The 20,359-nt window shown below is 38.4% G+C and overlaps 1 protein-coding gene across 9 annotated transcripts in view; it reads right to left on the reverse strand.

Annotated features, from left to right (window-relative positions):
- Positions 1 to 20,359, reverse strand: part of GBF1 (golgi brefeldin A resistant guanine nucleotide exchange factor 1) — a 115,841-nt gene that overhangs the window by 64,633 nt on the left and 30,849 nt on the right. For all 9 annotated transcript variants that reach the window (XM_042456450.1, XM_042456452.1, XM_042456455.1 and 6 more), the window contains exons 4-7: positions 6,838 to 6,969; positions 3,161 to 3,279; positions 2,375 to 2,483; positions 1,903 to 1,963 (exon numbers count right to left, since the gene is read on the reverse strand). In XM_042456450.1, the coding sequence (XP_042312384.1) occupies positions 1,903 to 1,963; positions 2,375 to 2,483; positions 3,161 to 3,279; positions 6,838 to 6,969 (421 nt within the window). The remainder of the gene's footprint in view (positions 1 to 1,902; positions 1,964 to 2,374; positions 2,484 to 3,160; positions 3,280 to 6,837; positions 6,970 to 20,359) is intronic.

Raw genomic sequence — 20,359 nt, forward strand, 5'->3', positions numbered from 1 at the left:
ACAGCAGTAACACTTGTTATGTGTGCCCTTCAGGGTGAACATTTACTGCTTTTGTCTAAACAAGGATGGATTAGAAAGGCAGACCAAATGAAAAATAAAGATGATCCAGTAGATCATTCTCCTTGAAGCTCCTTGGTCAAAATATTCCATATGACTTAAGGTCATATGGAAGTGGGGACCTACTAAACTGGGGACCTACTTAAGAACAGAATTAGGAGTAATTCTTCAGCCTTAATTGATAATCACACCTATGTGAGATTTAATTTCTAGCTAAACTGACAACTGTTTCTTTTAATACCAAAGCTAGACTGCAAACATTTTTATGCTTTGCTCCATAAGAAACCTCAATGTTCATGAACATTCTATAGAACTGATGCATAACAACATGACAGTTCACCAATACACACACAATATGGTAAAGAGAGTTTCTTAGTTTAGAAACAATATTTCAGTGCTGTGAGGTAGGCTCCAATTCTATAATGTGACTAGCTAAAAATACCAAAACTTTCATATTATCATCTCCTTCCATTCCTATTTGCTAATCTTAACAACATTACTTTTAAAAAAGATTATTATTTATGCGCTACTGACAAGCCCTGGGGTCCAGGTACTACAGGATAAGAATTCCAAGAAATATTTAGGAGCAATATTTAGAGAGAGCTAGCAGTCAAAAACAGAATGCCCTCTGATCTATAATATATCATTAGAAGAAAACCCAAAAATCAATCAGAAGCTGGTGTCCAAAAAAGTAATCCAAATAGGCCAAATAAATAACTGAGTTTAACAACTAGTCACTATTATATTAGCAGTTTCCCTCACATTTATTTATTTATACTCTTACTAGTAAGCCGGTGTGCTGCTGAGTTTAGCTGCCATGGCATCCACTTGCACCACAGCTTTAGCCAAGAAAGGTAAAGCAGAAATTTGCCTTGGCGAAGTGGATCTTAGTGAGCTTAGTGAGTAACTTTCCAAAAAATTTTGGTAGGCAAAAAAACCCCAAGCAGATGGAGGTCCTTCAGTATACAAATTAGAATTAAATCAAGATACAAATTGCCTACTTCTTGATTATGTGTGGATTTATGCACCTTCAAGCCACCTGTTAATTTATGGAGTTATCCCATGAATTTCATAGGGTTTTCTTAGGCAAGGAATACTCAGAGATGGTTTTGCCACTTCCTTCCTCTGATCTATAACACCTGGCATTTGTTAGAGGTCCCCCATCCAAGTACTAACCAGGGCTGCCCATTCTTAGTTCCCAAGATCAGGCAGGATCTGGTGCCTTTAGGTTATTTAGGCTATTACCTTCCTTATTTCCTTCTGTAGTCCTTCAGACTGGCTGGGGCTGGATTTGAGAGCTTTTGAACCTGAGCCAGATCAAAACATCAAGGGTTCATCACAAGGCACTAAGGGTGTACGCTGAAATCCTATGCGTGCTACTTGCGTTCAGTTTTGCCATTTTCTTAAGGTAGTAAAAACTTAATTAGGCCACCCTTCGATGGCAAATGACTAACGAAGCTGCTGCTGCTGCTGCTTCATTAATCTCAATTGGCTCCCATGTTACTTTATACTCCCATTTGGGAGAAAGGCAGGATATAAATCCCATAAATAAATAAATAAATAAATAAATAAGGTTTAGTTTAACACAGTGTTGTGCTCTGGCTTGCTCTGGGCTTCCTTTGGACTGGTGAGATAAACATAAAAACACTATAGCCTCCCAAGAAGAATATCAATTTTGGTGAAGAAAAAAGCTTTGACAAGCTCTGAAAAGCCTTGATAATGCTCAGTATGGATGACTTTTTAAGGTGCCTACACACACATACACACACACAGTTGGAAGTGTGGGATCTTCCTGCCCTTGAAGGGCCATCTGAGCAGTGTTGAGACAAACATAAGGAGGTTTACCTTGTGAAGAGCAGCTGTACCATGTCGACCAGAGTGTGCTCTGCAGATTTTCTCAATAACTCTGAAGACAAAAACAAATAACACAGGTGTCATTACTTGGTGTGATATTATCTAGAGGTTCCTCTGTGTAGACTCCCCTCCAAGTGTTGTTTACAAAGGATTACTGAAAATTTATTAAAACCAGTTCCAGTCGCAGCTGTGCAGTAAAATATATAAAGGTACACTAAGTGGCGCTATAGAGCTGAATGGGGGTAGTGGGGAGGGAAAAGGAAAGAATGAATGAACAGAAAGCAGTATTCAAAAAACTTTTTTTTTAGTTATGGTAATTCAACTGTACAAATTAGTGTATGCTATGGTTGTTTATGTTTCAGCAAGCATACATCACTCTTGCAAACTGGACTCCTGTTATTTTATGGAAACTGTTACCCATTTGTGAACATTTAGGCTGTACTTGTTTCTACTGAAAACCTACCACTAAGTCTCATCTCAAAACATATACGAAAGCAAGACTGCATGATTTCACACACTGATTCATTGGTGAGATGAGCTCCAACTGGAGTCAGAAGGAGAGTCCTTAGGACCTAAAAGAAGAACAAATCATCATGAAATTATATATCCTAATGCCTTTATCAAATAGGATGCATAAGTAAAACAACAAAGAAACACTTGACGACTGAAGGAAGAGTAGAAATATGTCCCTTTTTTACGTCAGCACTACAAATGGTCTTGCTTAAGTGAATGACAGGAAACAATACATTATCATGTGATATGAATAGAATTCAAAGCCTTGCATAAAAAACACCTAACTTTTGCTACAGTTGATCAAAGATTGCTACTATAGACCAGAAAAAAATTGAGCCACACGCATAAGACATATGCTTAAAAATAAAGCTGTAACTAAGGGCCCAAACAGACAGGGCAAAAAAGCCAACTTCTGTACAGCTCGGGCGTAGTGATTAGACGACGCATGCCACCAAAATGCATGAAAGACACACCAAAGCTGCTCCCGGGCTGCAGAAACCTGGCCCAAAAAGGAGTGGGGGTTTTTCTGCTCCATTTTGGGCCTGGGACAGAGGGCACCCTCGGGACTGTAGCATGTGGTTGCCGCTGTCCCGAGGCATCTTGGACAGGGGTGGCTTCAAGCTGCCCCTTTGTGCTATCTGTCCCCCCCCCCCCCTTAAGTAACAACAACCCATTTCCACAATCCACTATCGATGGAAAAGACTATGTAGAACATTAGATGCAAGTCATCACATACCTGTAAGATCTTCATCAGGACAACTTCATCACTTGCAGGGTCTGTGCCAACAAATCGGGCATGTGTGACAGCATCTGCCATGTTCTCCATTCCCTCAGCTGTGCCCTCATGATTAGAATCTGTACAAAAGAGGAGACTTTTAGCAAAACCAGACTACAGGAAATCTAGGTCCAGAGTATAACTTCCCACTGTTATTTCCATGGCTCTCCTGCCCCTCCCTTGTGCATTGACTGACAATACTGCTACAACCATCTTTTCAACTGCTGTATCTCCTACATAAAAACCATGCAGTCCAGTGGCAAAAATACAGATCATTCTGCCCCTTCTCTACTTTTCCACTATACATTTCTATGCTAGATAGGCAGGTGCCTAACTCTCATTCTATATTCATTTAGCATAGAAACCAAATGAGCTGGCAACGGAGTTGTGGCCTGTTCTATCCCTTCCACTAGTACTCTGTCACACGTGCCAAATATGCAAGAGGTTCACCTATTGCATATCTGCTATAGAAACAGAGCAGGAAGAGAATTCCTTCTATTCACTGTCAACCATTTTGGTTTCTATGTTGGATACATGGGAGCTTCACCTTCTGTACATCTATGTGGAAAACACAGTTGGCTGCACAAGTAAACATGGAGTGCTCCATGTTTCTGCTGGAAGTCTGCTTGGTTTCCACACTGCTCGGTTTCCACTAGCTTGCACAGCTAGTAATACAGTAAGCATCCAGAAGAGAAGTTAAACGCTTCATCTCTCTTCCAGGATCCTACATTTCTCTGCCATGAGAAGATAGGAAGAAGGCCAAGTTCTTTCCTCCATGTTCAACAGAATGCTAGAGGAGAAGACTGAGTACCCCAGTGCTCATCTGGTAGCATGCTCATTTCCCATGGTAAAATTCCAGATCACTGATGATAAGTAGATGTGTGGTCAAAAACAAAGCTCTTATAACTGCAAAATCAGATAAATCCCTGAGAATCTTCAGATCTCCATCTTCATTTAGTAAATGGCATATTCTTAAGCTTTGTTGATATAATGTTAGAAAATATGACTGCAATAGTAATATCAGTTCTCTGTGCATATTATTTTCTTCAATCAGATTGGCTCAACAAGGATGCATGTCCTTGAAAAAACAACCCACCTCTGATAGCAAAATGAAGTGAATTTTGTGCTGCCTTACTAAGCAGAGTTAAGTCCTATCTAGCTGCCCTGCTGAATGCTTATCAAACCATCCCTCAGCTAGTAGTTGACTAGTTTCACAGTATGTGTGTGTGATCATACACTCCTTCAAGTTACCTGTCAACCTATGGCTATTCCATCAGAGGTAGTTTGTTCCTCTGAAATACAGCCTACAGAATTTGGTATTTGTTGGCAAACTCCCATATAAGTACTAAACAAGGCTGCCCCTGCTTAGCTTCCAACATCACACAGGTTCTAGTGTCTTTAGACTGTGCTCTAATTGCTGCTACTGCCATTTAGGGTATGCAAATTCTCAAACTAAATAGGTCTGCCCTGGGTAACCTACAAACATAAAAGGCCTAAAAGAAATGAGAAGATTCCTGGTGTTCTTGAAAGGGAAAGATCTATCTAGCTAAAAATCAAGAATTATTTTTAATTCCAACTTGGAAAGACAGAGTCAGTACCTTCAAAAAGCTATATGGAAATGATTTAGCTGTTGAACTGGACCACACAACCACCTGTTGCTAAAGCCTTCAGAGTCTTTTCCAGCTGAAACCATTTTTATGAAAGAAATGTCTTCAGAACAAACTCAAAAATAGAAATCTGTCCAGTGAGTTCAGAATATGAAACTAATAAAACTCTAGAACTTTACACTGTTGGGGCAGGGAATCTGTGTACATTCATAGTTCAGTTAACAAAGTCTCTGATAAAGAACCTCCTTTTTACAAACTGTGCCCAACCCAATCTTTTCTTCATTTTCCTGTCAATTGAAAAAAAATTTTAGTAGCAACAAAATTGAGAGTATGGTGCAGGCAGGCTAGGGAAACCTGGGAGATTATTATAAGAGGAACGAGACATCCCTGTCCCATCATTCCCACCCGATCGCAAGAAGGACTTTCACACATAACCCACACTTGACCCAGCAAGGAAGTGCAAGTGAGAGTGATTGCACAATATCTGCAGCCGTCATTTGCAGTTTTTTGTATTAACGGAGGAACCCATTAATACCATGACGGCTGAAAGCACTTTTAGCTGATGGTTGAAAGCACTTTCCAGCCAGCTGTATGCAGTATGAAAGTGATTTGCGCAATCACTATCACTAAGATTATGGACGAGATAAGGATAGGTGAGCGATCCCGTCCCTATCCAGTCCCCTTTGTAATAATCTCCACAGACTTTGGGTATCAAGTTGCAGGAGTGTGTCTCCAGTAAACAATGCAAACCTGAGCTGGAAAAGAGCACAATTCAACTTTAGTATGCAAAAGGATCTTGAAACACCTTTGAGGCTAACTGAAAGATGGAAGTTGGTTGCCTGAGCTTTCGTACACTTCAACCTACTTCTTCAGATGCATTTCATGTCCAAACTGAGGAAGTAGGCTCAAATCTATAAAAGCTGATGCTATCAACTTTTGTCTTTTAGTTAGTTTCAAAAGATGCTGCAAGATCCCTTCGAATACTGATTTTCCAGACTAACATGGCTATGTCTTTGGATTCTACTTTAGCAGATCATACTATAGCTGTGTATGTCTCCCTATAGTAGGTAAGGTAAACAGTAGATGATGATGATGATGATGATGATGATGATGATTTATAGCCCGCCCAATCACAAGGAATCCGGGCGGGTTACAGCAATAAAAATACAGACAATACAATAAAATACAATAAAATAAGATAAAAGAGAGTGACGTAAGTCACAGAATTCACAGCTAGAACTGATGGAATCAGATGCCTCCAGAATATTTTATTGAGTATGTGTGACTGGCAAAAAGGACTAGACAGGGGAGAGCAAATAGGTCTGCCTCATTAGCTCCCCCCAGAATGTTGGTGGAAAAAAGTATGATTCCTGGTTAAGTTTTGGAAGAAATCTCTGGTTGTTGCATTTCATATGTGCTGAATAAAAAGTCTACTGAAACATGTTGATCTGCTCTGCTTTTGGGGGATATAAGAAACTTTGGTATATGGTACCAAATATTCTGTTAAAGGAGTAATGTCCAGGAACACATCTACTTCATTAACTGAGGTATACATGTACTAGAGGAGGGGAAAATGTAAAGAAATACACAATACATCCTCACATTCCTGAATAATATTGGCTTCTGTATTTCCTCTCTTCCTCAACTTTGTTTCCAGTTGAAAGGGGGTTTGTCTACTCTGTTTACAATACTGGCAGATTCCAGTTCCAATGTATTTAAATTCAAAGGTTCAGAACACCAAGATATCTAAATACTATGACATCTGATTATCAGCCCACTTATGACAGCATGCCACAGTCTTTCTAAACGACTCCAATTGTATCTGGCAGCACTCTACTGGAAACTCATTCTTTCCACTAAGAAATGCTTCTAAAATATTCCCAACACAGTTCCTTCTCATATTGATTATAATGTTCCAAGGAACACAGGTGCATTTTTCTCATCAAAGCAACAGTTTTCTCAAGCCTAAGCAGCAGTTTATTCAAGCCTAGTCTTAACTGATATTATGAAACAATTGGTCTAGATCCATACCTATTAGTGCATATGAAAGGAATTTATTTACTGATGTTAGAGCCAATCCAGTGATGGGACCTGTAGTATCTTCTGAACGGATAACTTCCAGAAAAGGTCGAAGGAAGACAATAGGCTCAACAGCTGAAAGCTCTGGAACAAAAAACAACAGCATATCATTATGATCAATTATATTGTCATAAGAGCAAAGGCAGCAACTCATTTACTGATGGAAAAGCAATGTCTATTCATCTGAAATTTGAGTTTGATAGACCAAGATTGCACTACCAACTATTTTGTTGATTCACTGATATAAACATTTCAGATAAATTAATCTCTGTACAGAGATATTATAAAATTACCTACATATTAACACCAGCATGAAAGGCACAGATGGGCTACTTACCCAGATCATACAATACTGGGCAAAAATGAACATTGAAAAGAATATAGCAGGTAATCAAAGAAAATTACAACACAGAATAGATGGGAATTAGTTTAGTATTAGTTTAGGCTACAAACCATCAGGTAACTACTGTTTCCTTTCATCATCCAAGATTTATTCTTAGTGTATTTTTATAATGATTATACTATAATCCATAACATCATCGGCCTTTAGCTGAAAAATTTATATGAAATTGCCCATAGTTTTTTTAGGAAGCATATAAAGGTATAATGGCAGAAAAAAATATTTTTGTATTCCAACAATTGTAGCAGTTTGGTGATATAACTTCAATGTTTTTGTCTATCTGGTCTAGAGAACTCAAAATGAAGTGGAAATGTACTGGCCTGTCTGCCTTGTGAGCCCAAGTAAGGAAAATCTTGAACTATTTCAATATCTTCCTCATCTACTTTAAAGTTATGTAGATGGTCTGTGGTCATTATTATTTTTTCTTAATGTTCAGTTGTAAACCTGCCTTTGCATTTTCTGCTTTCACTTTCTTCAATAATTTTTCCAAATCTTTGATATTTTCTGCTAGTAGTATTGTGTCATCTGAATATCTTAGACTGTTGATGTTTGTTCCTCCAGTTGGGTTTGGTTCCAGGATCTCCTGTGGATATCAAAATCCGTGGATGCTAAAGCCCCATTAAATACAATAGAGTAGTAAAATGATGTCCCTTATATATAAAATGGCAAAATCAAGGTTTGTTTTTTGGAATTTATGTATATTTTTGGAATATTTTCAAACCATGGATGGTTGAATCCATAGATGAAGTATCCATGGATACAGAGGGCCAACTGTATATATGTTTTAACTATACATTTTTTATTGTATTGTGTCTTTTGATAAGCTGCCTTGAGTCCCAGCCTGGCAGAAAGGTGGAATATAAATAAAATAATGGATGGATGGGGTCTCTAGCTTTCCATTCCAGCCAAGAGTACAAAGCTTACCTAAGTACCCAAACTGAAGGTAGCTCACTTTTTAAAAATAAAGTACAGTATTAAAAAACTGTCGTGTAAAAAATGGAGCAAATGTGTTTCCTGCTACTTCAGAGGGCAAGGCCTGAAGCAATGGATTCAAATTGCAGGAAAGCTGAAATGGATTCAACTAAATAACTTCTTCATGATAAAGAGCTGATCACAGTAAAGAGTAGAAGAGATTGCAACAGAAGATGTTGCACTTTCCTTCATTGGAGATGCTCATCTGCTTAAAGCCCTTTTTAAGGGTTGCTATAACTATGGGTTCTTATGATGCACAGGGGGTTGGACTAAAGCAGTGGACTTAAAACTATGGTCTTTAAGGGATTTTGGACTTCAGCTCCCAGAATCCCAGACAACTGGCCAACTTGGCTGAGGCTTCTGAGAGCTAAAGTCCAAAATCTCTTAAGGTCAGAGTTTGGGGACCATTGGACTAAAGGATTCTCAAGATCCCTTCCAAATCTAAAACTGCATGAACTGAAGAAGAACATGAGCTTCTTCTCCACAGCTCCGTACTAATGTAGCTCAGCCCAAATCATCCACTACACAAGAGCCAAAGTTTTGTTGTTAGTCAATCAAAACATTTTGAGCGTTGATTTCAGAAATGTTTAAACATTCAAACAATTAAGAAGCAGCAGTGGTGGGAGAAATCTATTTAGGGAACTCTCCATTTAAGAAATTGTAAACACAAATATTGGGAGAGTATAAGTGAACAGGTGACTTGGGCACCCATCTGCTCATGCATGTACATATACTCTTTCAGACTTTCTTTGATAATCAACAAGCTCTTAGGCATCAGATTAAAAGAGCAAAAGACCGGAAAGGGTTAATATCATAACAGAGGTGCATTGCCGCAAAAGTTTAAACATATGTTGCAGCCGTAACTTAATTTCACACCAACTCAGCAGGAAACAACTGACTGAAAGTGTCACAGAAAAGGCAGCCACTTTAGGCATCTGCATCACCTGCTGGGATTTGTCGGTAAAGTAATGACACATTCCAGACAGGCATTCAGTCTACTTAAAACATGAGATACAGCCATGCAAACAACACGTCAGGCAGGAAGTAGCCTTAATCTGCATCACGTTTAGAAAGTCAGACTAAGGCAATCCTCACCCATACACTGAAGGACATATCCAATTTTTAAAGGAAGCAAATCCTTTGGTGGAAACAAAATCCTTCAAAAGACATCAATATCGTATTTACAAGTTGATGGCGTACAGAGAAAAGGGGCATGAGAAAATCATGAATTTTCCCCTTCTTTTACTGCTTCATCCCTTCGCTATCAGCTAGGGACATACCAGTTCTACAAGAGGGAATGCAGCAGGTGCCTCCATACTTGGTTTCCCAATGGACCTGGTATGGGTAAGGATGCAAGTAGGAATCCAGGAACCTGAATGTGACTGCCATCTGGCATAGTCCTCTGACGTCTGATGATTTCATGGAACCACAGACAAAAAGACAGAGCATGAACATGCTAGGGAGCACTCTTTCATTGTGTTTTGCTAGCATGTTTGGCTAATACAAGTGCTTCACTGGCATGTGTACTAACCATGTTTCAAATCCATAAGTAAAACACAGAGTTGAATGATAATAAGCTAAAATAAGTTTCAGTGCCTGAGAAAAGAGTAAATAGCATACTGGCCTTCTCCACTGATTAGCATTGCTATGTATTGCTGGTGTGACAAATAAGGGTGCAAATCCAATGGACCTCCAGATGCTGTTGAATTGCTATTCCCAGCAGATCTAGCCAGCACAGCCAGTAAAGACAAATAATGGAAGATATAGTCCCAAAAACATTTGGACGATCTCCCAATTCCCACCTCAGTGAACACATCTTTAAAAACAACCCAAAACTACCAATTCACTATGTTACATTTAGATAAAATTGTTTCTAGCTGGCTTCCTGATTGGCATCAAAGGATACAATAAAACGGCTTTCTCATCCAGTCTCAGGACTTTCTATTTATGGCTGATACCATCCGCATATTACAAAAATGATCCAAATTTCATACAAGCAGAAGTTGCAGAGTACTGTTGTTACTGCCATGCACCTTCATGTTGGTTCTAATTTATGGTGACCTTAAGGAAATCTATCATCGTGTTTTCTTCCCAAGATTTGTTCAGAGAGGTTTGCTCTTTGCTCTTCTCTGAGATTGTGTGACCTGCCCGAGATGGGTTTCCATGGCTGAGCGAAGATTTGAACCCTAGTTCAATCCAGAACTGTAGCCCAACACCCAAATCACTACACCGCACTGGCTCTCCCAGTGTAGTGTGCCTACCCATATATCTGCATTTAAAAACTATGAATATTAATATTTCAAATAATTAGTGTAATCAGATTTGAACTTCCCTGAGCTTTACTATCTTTTTTTAGTGAATCATGTCATCCCACAATATATCCACAGTACAATCACTGTGGTTTAGTCATTTTTGCATGCTGACCTTTCTTGAACCCATTTATTTGTCTTTTTGGTGTTCAGAGTATCCACAAAACACTTCTCTAACAGTACATTTCAAATGAGTTTTTTTTTTCTTGATAGCCTTCTTCACTGTCCAATTTACAACCACAGACAGAAATCAGAAATACTATGGCATAGATGGTCCTGACTTTAGTATTCAATCATGTATCTTTACATCTGAGGATCTTATCTAACTCCTTCCTCCCAAATCTTAAGTCTTCTTCCAGTTTACTGAGTAAAATCTCAACTATGACTAGCACCTGGAATTGCAATTTGATATCTTATCATCCACTTTAAAATTATGTAAATCTTCTGTGGCTTTTATTTTTTTTATTTTTTCATTATTTAGCTGTAACCCTGCATTTGTACTTTCTTCTTAACTTTCATGAGTTGCTGTTCCAAGTCTTTGCTATTACATGCTAGTAATATGGTGTCAACAGCATATCTTAAACTCATCAGGTTTCTTTCTCAAGTTTTTACATCTCCTTCTTGCAAGTTTAATCTTGTTTTCTGTATGTTAAACACTGCATATAAATCAAATAGAGAATCAGCAATCATTCTTTTTCTCCATATTCTCTTCTAACAGTAGCCTCTTGTCCAGATAACAGAATACACGTCAGAACATTCAAAAGTTGTGGCATTCCCATTTCTTTTAGTGTAATCCAGTTTTGCATGAACTACACATTCAAAAATTTTGCTATAATCTATGAAGTACAGGCTGGTTTTAATTCTTCAGAGTGCTCTATTAACAAATTATGTTCACAATACAATCTCTATGATAGTCTTCAGTTTTCACTCTATATATGGTAAACAACTGTTGAAAATTCTTGCACGAAAGATTAATTTTATAGTCCAATGGTTACTGCAATCCCTGGTGTCTTCCTTCTTTGAATTTGGAATATAAATGGAGCACTTCTAATCCATGGGCCATTATTTTGTTTCCCATTATTATTATTTTGTTATAATTTGGATGGATGCTGTCTTTATAGCTTGAGACAGTTTTATTGGTATGCTGTCTCATGTTGGTTTATTTTTTCCAAGTGATCTGACAGTAGATTTTACTCTTTCTAAAGTTGCCGGTTCATCATTAAAAGATTCTCTCTTTTGCATGCACACATTAATGCCCTGTTTGGGGGGGGGGGCGGTTTGAGTGTCTTACAGAATGAGAGCAATACTTTCAGGAGACTAGACTAATCTGGAATCACTGAAGGCAGCAGTACACTCAAAGTGGGAAATCAGCCTAAGAGGCATCCATCCTCTTTACAGAGTAATGGCCACATCAAGAAAGGACTACTGATAGTTCCAGTGGTAAGGATGGTGCAGCAACTCAGAAAGGGAAGCTCTGTGAAGCAGCAATAATGAGAGCTGGCAATGATGGGAATCACTTTCAGACAACTATTGAAGCACTTTAGCTAACTCTTGTTAAGTAGCACACAGCGGGTGGCACTGGTAAACCACTTCTAAGTGTCTTTTACCTTAAATACCCTATGATGAGACATAGTATTAATATATACATTATTATTATTATTATTATTATTAACCTTTATTTATAAAGCGCTGTAAATTTACACAGCGCTGTACATACAATCTTTTAGTTAGACAGTTCCCTGCCCTCAGGACATGCAAGTAAATACATAAATGCAAGTAAACCGTGATCTGTTTTCACTTGTATATTTGCCATAGTTTTTATTCATTTTTGCCTTTTTGTCTTCATTTCTTTTGTGAGTATCGTGTATACAGTGGTACCCCGGGTTACGAATTTAATTCGTTCCGCCGCCGCGTTCGTAACGCGAAAATCTTCGTAAGCCGAAAAAAGCCATAGGCGCTAATAGCGAAAGCCGCGATTTCGTGCGAAAAAGCGCCGAAAAGCACCAAATTTTTTTTCGTAACCCGAAATAACCTTCGTAACCCGGAACAGTTTTTTTTCAATGGATTTTTTTCGTAACCCGGAAATTTCGTAAGGCGGCGCATTCGTATCCCGGGGTACCACTGTACTTGACTATAAATCAACCTCATGTATAAGCCGAGGGCAGGTTTTGGGGTCAAAAATATGGATTTTGATATGACCTATGGATAGATAGGTCGAGGGTAAAATTTAGGGCCATGTAACAAAAGATGTAAAGGATGAAGCAAAGGAAAACAATGTCAAAGAACTTACAAAATTCCACTCAGTTTTTTGGAGTCATTTTTTTGACTAACATTTCTAGACTTATACATGAGTATATACAGTATGTTTTGTTTATCAGCAAAGAATAAAGCTTGTTTCTTCTGTGCATACATGTATGTGTGCATGCATATGCACACATATACCCTTTCTATGTGTTATTAATAGTATTTTAAATAACAAGGATTAACAAGACTCGCAGACAGAGAAGCTACCCAAATTGCAGAATGAAATAAAACAAATGAATAAATCTGACATAAATATTTATTGGATATCAGTTGCACGAAAGTATATGCATTGTAAACCACAAATGTGTGTTTATAAATCACACTAGCTAAGCAAACATAACTTAATCAAAGCCACAAATACATTACATAACTACAGTATTAAAGAGATTAATATTAATCTTTGCTGTCTCATGTCAAAGAACAGTTCGAGTTCCATCCAACAAGAGCCAGAGGGCAGCATGGGAAAGCCTAAACAAGAGCAAGATGAATAAAACTTGTGCCTCTCTAATTTCATTCCCTCCTTATTACATTTTAATACATCAGCTACACTTTAAAACGTTTTAAAATTGAACACTACACTGAACAACACAGAACAATCCTGCCTCTCCAGCATTATCCTATTTGCCTATAGCCCCTCACCTCCACAACAGTGACCCCCTCTCTCTCCAATCTTGAACCTCACAATGTGACCCTTACCCTGTTCACACCACTAAAATAAGCCTAATAGCCGTAAATGCTATCAAGACTGTTTTTCATTACCAACAGCTATTGCCTGTTTGAGGTGCATGCCTAAAAATACTTTAAGTGTATGGCTTGAAATGAAATCACAATTGGTTATGTTAGTGGCTCTATAAAGGTGTGATGGAACCCCCAGCAGGGCCATAAGAGCTGCTCAAGGGGGGTGTGAGACTTGGAGGGCCTGATTCCCCCTCTTTCTCCTCCCCTGCTCCTCTTCCGAAACCTCTACTGTCCTGAAGAGGAAGAGAAAGGTGAGGAGGGAAGGAGGGAGAAGGACAGCAAGGAAACTTGCTGCAATGTGGCCATCCTGAGCCACCGCTTCTTCTTCCCCCAACCATCCCATCACTGTCTCAGTTTTCGGGATGTGACACTGTTGCAGCCTCAACACACTTTCACACACCCTCAATATGTCTCTCAGTGTGTGAATGACTTTCTGTCACACACAAATTTTCATACACATGACTCTCTCCCTGAGAAGCATTCATTTGCACAGTGTCCCACAAAAATTCTGTCTTGTTCTCTATCACACACACACATTCAGTCACACTCTTCATCTCTTTTTTACATACTCGCATATGCACTTGTGTATACAGTGGGCCCTTGTTATCCGGTGGGGTTTGGTTCCCCCGTGGATAACTAAATCTGTCTATGCTCAAGTCCCATTAAATACAATGGCATTGTAACATGGTGTCCCTTATATAAAATGGAAAATTAGGGTTTGCTATTTGGATTGTACACTTTTCAAACCGTGGATGCTTGAATCCATTAATAAAAAAATCTGTGGTTAAGGAAGGCCGACTGTACTTGCATATACCAAGAGAAGGAATGTTTCTGTGCGGCTGTGTGTGAGAGAGTAAATAAGTATGTGTATAAGTGAAAGAAAGAATGAAAGTGCATATATGTGAGCACTCACTTGTGTCAGTGTGGCTGTGTGTGAGACAATATGTGTAAAATTTACACTTGTGCATTTTATTTAAATAAAACTGTTCTAATTTGAATGATGCTATTTTCTTTAAAATGTGAAAAAATGAATATACCTGAATATTCAGACAAAAATATGCACACTAAAGGCAGGGAGGGGTGTAACATCTGCATGTAGATGTAAAGGGTGAGGTTTTAGAACCACTGTCTTGGGTATTTACAATTCAATGTAATAAACAGGCCAACCTGCAAGAAACAAGATTCAAAAGCACTTGAGAGTGGGTCAGATGCTGAATGTTTTTGTTTAAACAAAACAACAATAAAATTCAATAGTGGCCTGAGTTGAGGAGAGGCAGGGATTATCAAACCTTGATCTTTCCTGTTCCCCTCCCCAAATGATGTTCAACAACCATGAATGAACAATTATCATGCTCACTCCTTCCCAGGCCATTTTTACTTTTTGTTTTTCTCCTCTCTCTTTTAATGTCCAAATAAACACTTACAGCATAGAGAGACCCCTTGAATATATACGATCACAACCTAAGTATATCAATCACACTCTTTTCTGTGATTTGTCGCCTTCTGATGCCCAGATGACTGGACTGCACTAGGACTTCCTAATTTGCAGTGCCATAAAGCAGTTGATGTGATTCCAAAACACAGTGTTGTTGCATATCCCCCATCCTCACCCAAGCCCCTAACAGGAACAGAAGCCTTTTTAATATTTTTTAGTTTCAAGGATACTGTGATGAGTCAGAGAGAGAGAATTGGGCTCCTTGCCCAGTAGGTATAACCAGAAGCATTAGTTAGGATAATTGTTGTTTTAAAAGCATCAGTAGCCCCTCTGATATCTAATTAAAGAACTCCTGTAAAATTTAGTTTCATTAGGTAAATGAGAAGAGAGCTGGCATGCGTAGTGCTTTGGGCATTGGACTGTGACTCAGAGACCAAGTTTCAAATCCTCACTCAGCCATAAAAACTCTAGTGTCACATTCTCTCAGCTTCAAAGAGAGGCAAAGGCAAGCCTCTCTGGACAAATCTTGCCAAGAAAACCCTGTGATGGGATCACCTTAGGGTCGGAATGAGATGGAAATGACTTGAAGGTACAAAACAAGAACGGTATAGAAGCCTCAGGGGAGATGTTGGCATTTGGTTGGTATGAAGAGATCCTTTGGCCAATCACCTGGAGTTGCAGTACTGTCAGAATGACTCCTGTATCAATTCAAGACAAGAAGATGTGCAGTAAGTACCACACTTTGAGATGCTGAACCGCCCATCAGCAAAATGATCAAGGCTGTTCCTATACCAGCATTGCAATATTCAGGAAAAAGGTGCTTAGGCACACAGATCTAACTGGGCTAGTCATTTTGGGTAGCAAAAATCTTGGCCAGGTTTGGTGGGGGGGGGGGGGGGAGATCACATGAATGTTGCCAGAACACTGTGTATAGGCTATCTCTTCCAGAACCACTACAACTAGCTCCTCCAGTAGAAGAAATAATTAGGAAAATAGAGGTGGACTGAAGTTCCACATGAAGGAATTCTAGATGCAAGACATATGTAATAGTCATAGTGGGCAAGGCTACTCAGTTTTCTGAATCTTATACTGTATTATGAAGTTAATATGCTCAGGGTGATGGTAGACCTTTCTTAATCTGTCCTCCAGACCAGTGATGTAGTTTATGTCCCAATTATTTATATAATTGTGTCAAAACATGGAAATCAAATGTCTGAAAACAACCAATAACTTCTATTTATCATTAACACTCTCAACATTTTTGTTGAGATATTCAAGCACATCCTGGTTGAACCAACTCAGTAAGATAATGAATTATCTTGATTTACTTATGTTTACTGAATAGAAAGCCTTACAGGTTTCTGTGCAGTTCTGTATTCATACTCTTGATAGGTAGACTACCAAAGGCACACTGGCCTAATTAGTCAATTGAATGGATCAAAAGACATGAAGTCGAACCGTACATCTGAAACCTTAGAGGGCTAAATGAGGTTTTGAGATCTTGTGGGGGAAAACACAATTACTGTATTTCTTATGCACACACACCCCTACTATGCTATGAGATTCCAATTATTCAGCAGTGGTTTGCTATTGCTTTCCTTTCAGGTTGAAAGACTGTGACTTGACCAAAATCATTCAATAGGTTTCTGAGGATAAGTTCAAACCCTGGTCCCAAATTCTAATACTGAGAACACTACACCACTCTGGCTCAGACATAAACATACATTGAAATAATGTTATGAACTGAGAACAGATGTCTTGCTCAATACATTGATGCAAAATAAAGGTCTTGTTATATATGATTCCTCAATATACTTGCACAGACTTTGTACATACAACTTTTTCAAGTTTAGGCTGCAATCGTATGCACAACGACCAGGTAGCAAGTCCAAATGAACACAGTGGAACATTATTCAGAGTAAACACACAGAGACATACAGTGTTAATACTCAAACTCTCAGTTTATCATAATACAGGTATTATTTGAAAATTAGATGTATCTTTTGGGGAAGGAGCAGATGATCACAGGAAAGTTACCTTCTGATGTAGTAATAAGATTTGTTTAGAACCCTGTGTTCTGCACAACTATAGGATGTATATACAAGCCCTGTTTCAGCGCAGGGAGCAAAATTTGCCTTCCCATAAAGCAGTTCAGAGATGAAGCAGTTTTGCATGCTGCTGTGTCCACAGTCCATTCTGTACACACAAGGTCAGTCACATCCAGCAGGATTGCATCAGACTCCTGGAATGCTGAAGTTCACATATTTGCCATTCAGCATGAAAACTGCTTTTCAGGTTCAATCAACTATAAATGTTGCTTTGTTTTAATTTTCCACTGAACTTCCTGGAACCTATTATCAGACAGCCAGAGATGTATATTTAGCAATGGCAACATGGCCTTTTCACGACTGCTCCACTGCTAATGTCACCTCCAATAAACAGAAACACACAACCCACCCAGCAAAAGACACTCGACCTCTGACAGTTGTTTACCGCCAGAACTTCAAAGTTGATAAAGACATGCCTAATTCTCCATTTTGTATTCTTTAATCCCCAAGAACAAGGAGAAAATCCTTCAGCCTTCATGCACTTCCCAGATTCACATGTAAAAATAATTTATCTCCGTGTATAAAATCATCTGAATTTTAAAGGTGATTAACTCCAGCTCAAATTCTTGCTTGAAACACTTTTTATTTTGTAGAAGAATTAAGAGATAAAGCAATTGTTCCACAAAATGCCTGTCTACTCTGCAGGTATTCTGCCACAACTCACAAGTCTGGTTCATTTCAATGAATTCAAGAATCACAGAACAGATACAAATTACTGTCACAGAATAAATACAAAAAAGGATAGCAATTTTTTCCCTTTTGCATATTTTATCAAGGAAAATATTAATATAACACTATAAGAAGTGACTGCAGAAGCTTAAAAGGTACCACTTCTCTTGTTAGAGTAACAGACCATAATATGGTTGAACACAGGAGAAATGCAGGGAGAATGAAGGAGTTGAAATAAACCCTCTCATTCTTACAAAAGAAGGATAGGAAAGAGAGACTACTACAGTGGGCCCTTGTTATCCATGGTTCCAGGACCCCTCGTGGATAACAAAGTCCGTGGATGCTCGAGTCTCATTAAATAAATGACATAGTAAAATAGTGTCCATTCTATAAAATGGAAAATCAAGGTTTGCTATTTGGAATTTATACTTTTTTTGGAATACGTTCAAACCGTGGATGCTTGAATCCATGAATAAAAAACCCATGGATAAGGAGGGCCAACTATACAGAAATACAGGAGGAAAAACTGATATTATGGCCACATGCGATCTCATCTCCACACATAAAAAATGCTATGACTAAAAGCCTGGCACATAAACAAATGGTCTGATCACATATGCCCTGTTGTTCAATTATTTATTGTTGTGATACTGTTTTTATTTTATTTTTTCATAAATAACCTAGGATTAAGTTTAGAAAGGTGGGATATACATTTTATATTTATAAAGGCTTATTTAAAATGTTAAGTGTTTTAATACTAAATTCATCCTATAATTCTCTCAGGAGTCTGATACAGATATTGATACAAACATTTCAGATTACATGAATCCAAGTTGTTTAGGGGAGAGCTGAATTACAATTCCAGTAATGTAGTCTCTTGTCCATTTATAGCCCACTGCTCAAACAACAGTTCTCAAACTGATTAATAAGAATTAAGCATAAAATAATACAAAGATAGAGACAGGTTAGTCTGTAGAATCAGGATGTAAAGAGATCTTTAGCACTTTTGAGACTAACTGAAAGAAAGAAGTTGAAGTCTACTTCCTCAGATGCATTTGGACCATTACCCTTTTTAAAATAATCTGATACAAGTATCTGAATGTAACATAAACTAAAATCTACACTCTATCTCCTAAAATTGAATCCACAGCCCTTATTGAACACATTAGCCCAGTTTAGACAAACGTATGCATATAGTAGAAAGCTTTATTTATTACATTTTTAAAACTACCCATTAGTCAGAAAATTGTTAGGCAATCCTGCTTCATGTTTAAAAGTACATTCAGTTGAGGGAAAAGGTGCACCAAGTATAACCCACAAACTATATGTGGTCTTCAAGGACCTTCAGTGCAGTGCCCTTCTCTGTCCCTTTCTGGGGAAAAAGGTATAAAAATGCCTGTCATGTCCTCTGAAGAATGGCGGGGTCACAAGTGGCCATTTAAAGGCTACAGTGGCAAAACTCAGTGCACCAATACTTCGAAAGCACCAATATTCAATCACTGACGGTTTCTGTTAACAGGTATCAGGCAGTAACCATAGGAAAGCTTTCTCTCTGCCCGAAACCTTGGAAATCTGGAACCATTCACAGGAAACCACATGTTAGACTAGTATAAGGCTGTTTCATACGTGCCGTATGCTGCTGAAACCAAGTTATTTTGGTTTTATTCAAACTGTGCTTAGGAAGGTTCAATCTATAATTTTGGCCCCCAAACCTGCCCTCAACTTATACATGGATGCAAGCTCCAGGAAAAGAGATTCCACCTCAACATTAGGAGGAACTTCCTGACAGTAAGGGCTGTTTGACAGTGGAACACACTCCCTCAGAGTGTAGTGGAGTCTCCTTCCTTGGAGGTCTTTAAACAGAGACTGGATGACCATCTGTCAGGGATGCTTTGATTGAGAGTTCCTGGACTGGATGGCCCTTGCAGTCTCTTCCAACACTATGATTCTATTATAGTCAAGTACTATATATATGTTATATGTTCCCTATAACTGGCCCCAGTCAACATTCTGGCTGCCACATTTTGAATTTAAGTTTCCGAACCATTTCCAAGGCAGTGCCAAGAACAGTGTGGTAATCTAAACAGTATGTAATCAAGGTATGTGTTACCATAGCCAGAGCTAACATCTCAAGGAATAGGTGCATTATCTAAGTTCCTGATAGAAATTAAGACTACTGTAAATTAATACTGAACTTTCATTCTAGAGATACTTAAGTACTGGTAAGTAACTAGACAAGTTCCTGACTATGTCTGGCTGATCAATTACATCTGTAAATATACTGGAGTTTAAAAGAAATGGAAAAGTATTGTTCAAATGAGTACAGTATACATTAAAGAAAATCACAGAACTACCAAATAAACAAAACTGGTAGTATACAGTAAGCAACAACCAAAAGACAGTTACTGTTAAATAAGAATAACAATGGTCTCATTAAAGAAGAACTGGTTGACATGGTCAAATCTGCAAAGGTTGTTCTACAGATCTAGGCACAGGATTTGTACTCTTCTTCATTTACCCCATAACTAATAGCACAATT

Source organism: Sceloporus undulatus, chromosome 3 (genome assembly GCF_019175285.1).
Source record: "Sceloporus undulatus isolate JIND9_A2432 ecotype Alabama chromosome 3, SceUnd_v1.1, whole genome shotgun sequence".
Lineage (NCBI taxonomy): Eukaryota > Metazoa > Chordata > Lepidosauria > Squamata > Phrynosomatidae > Sceloporus > Sceloporus undulatus.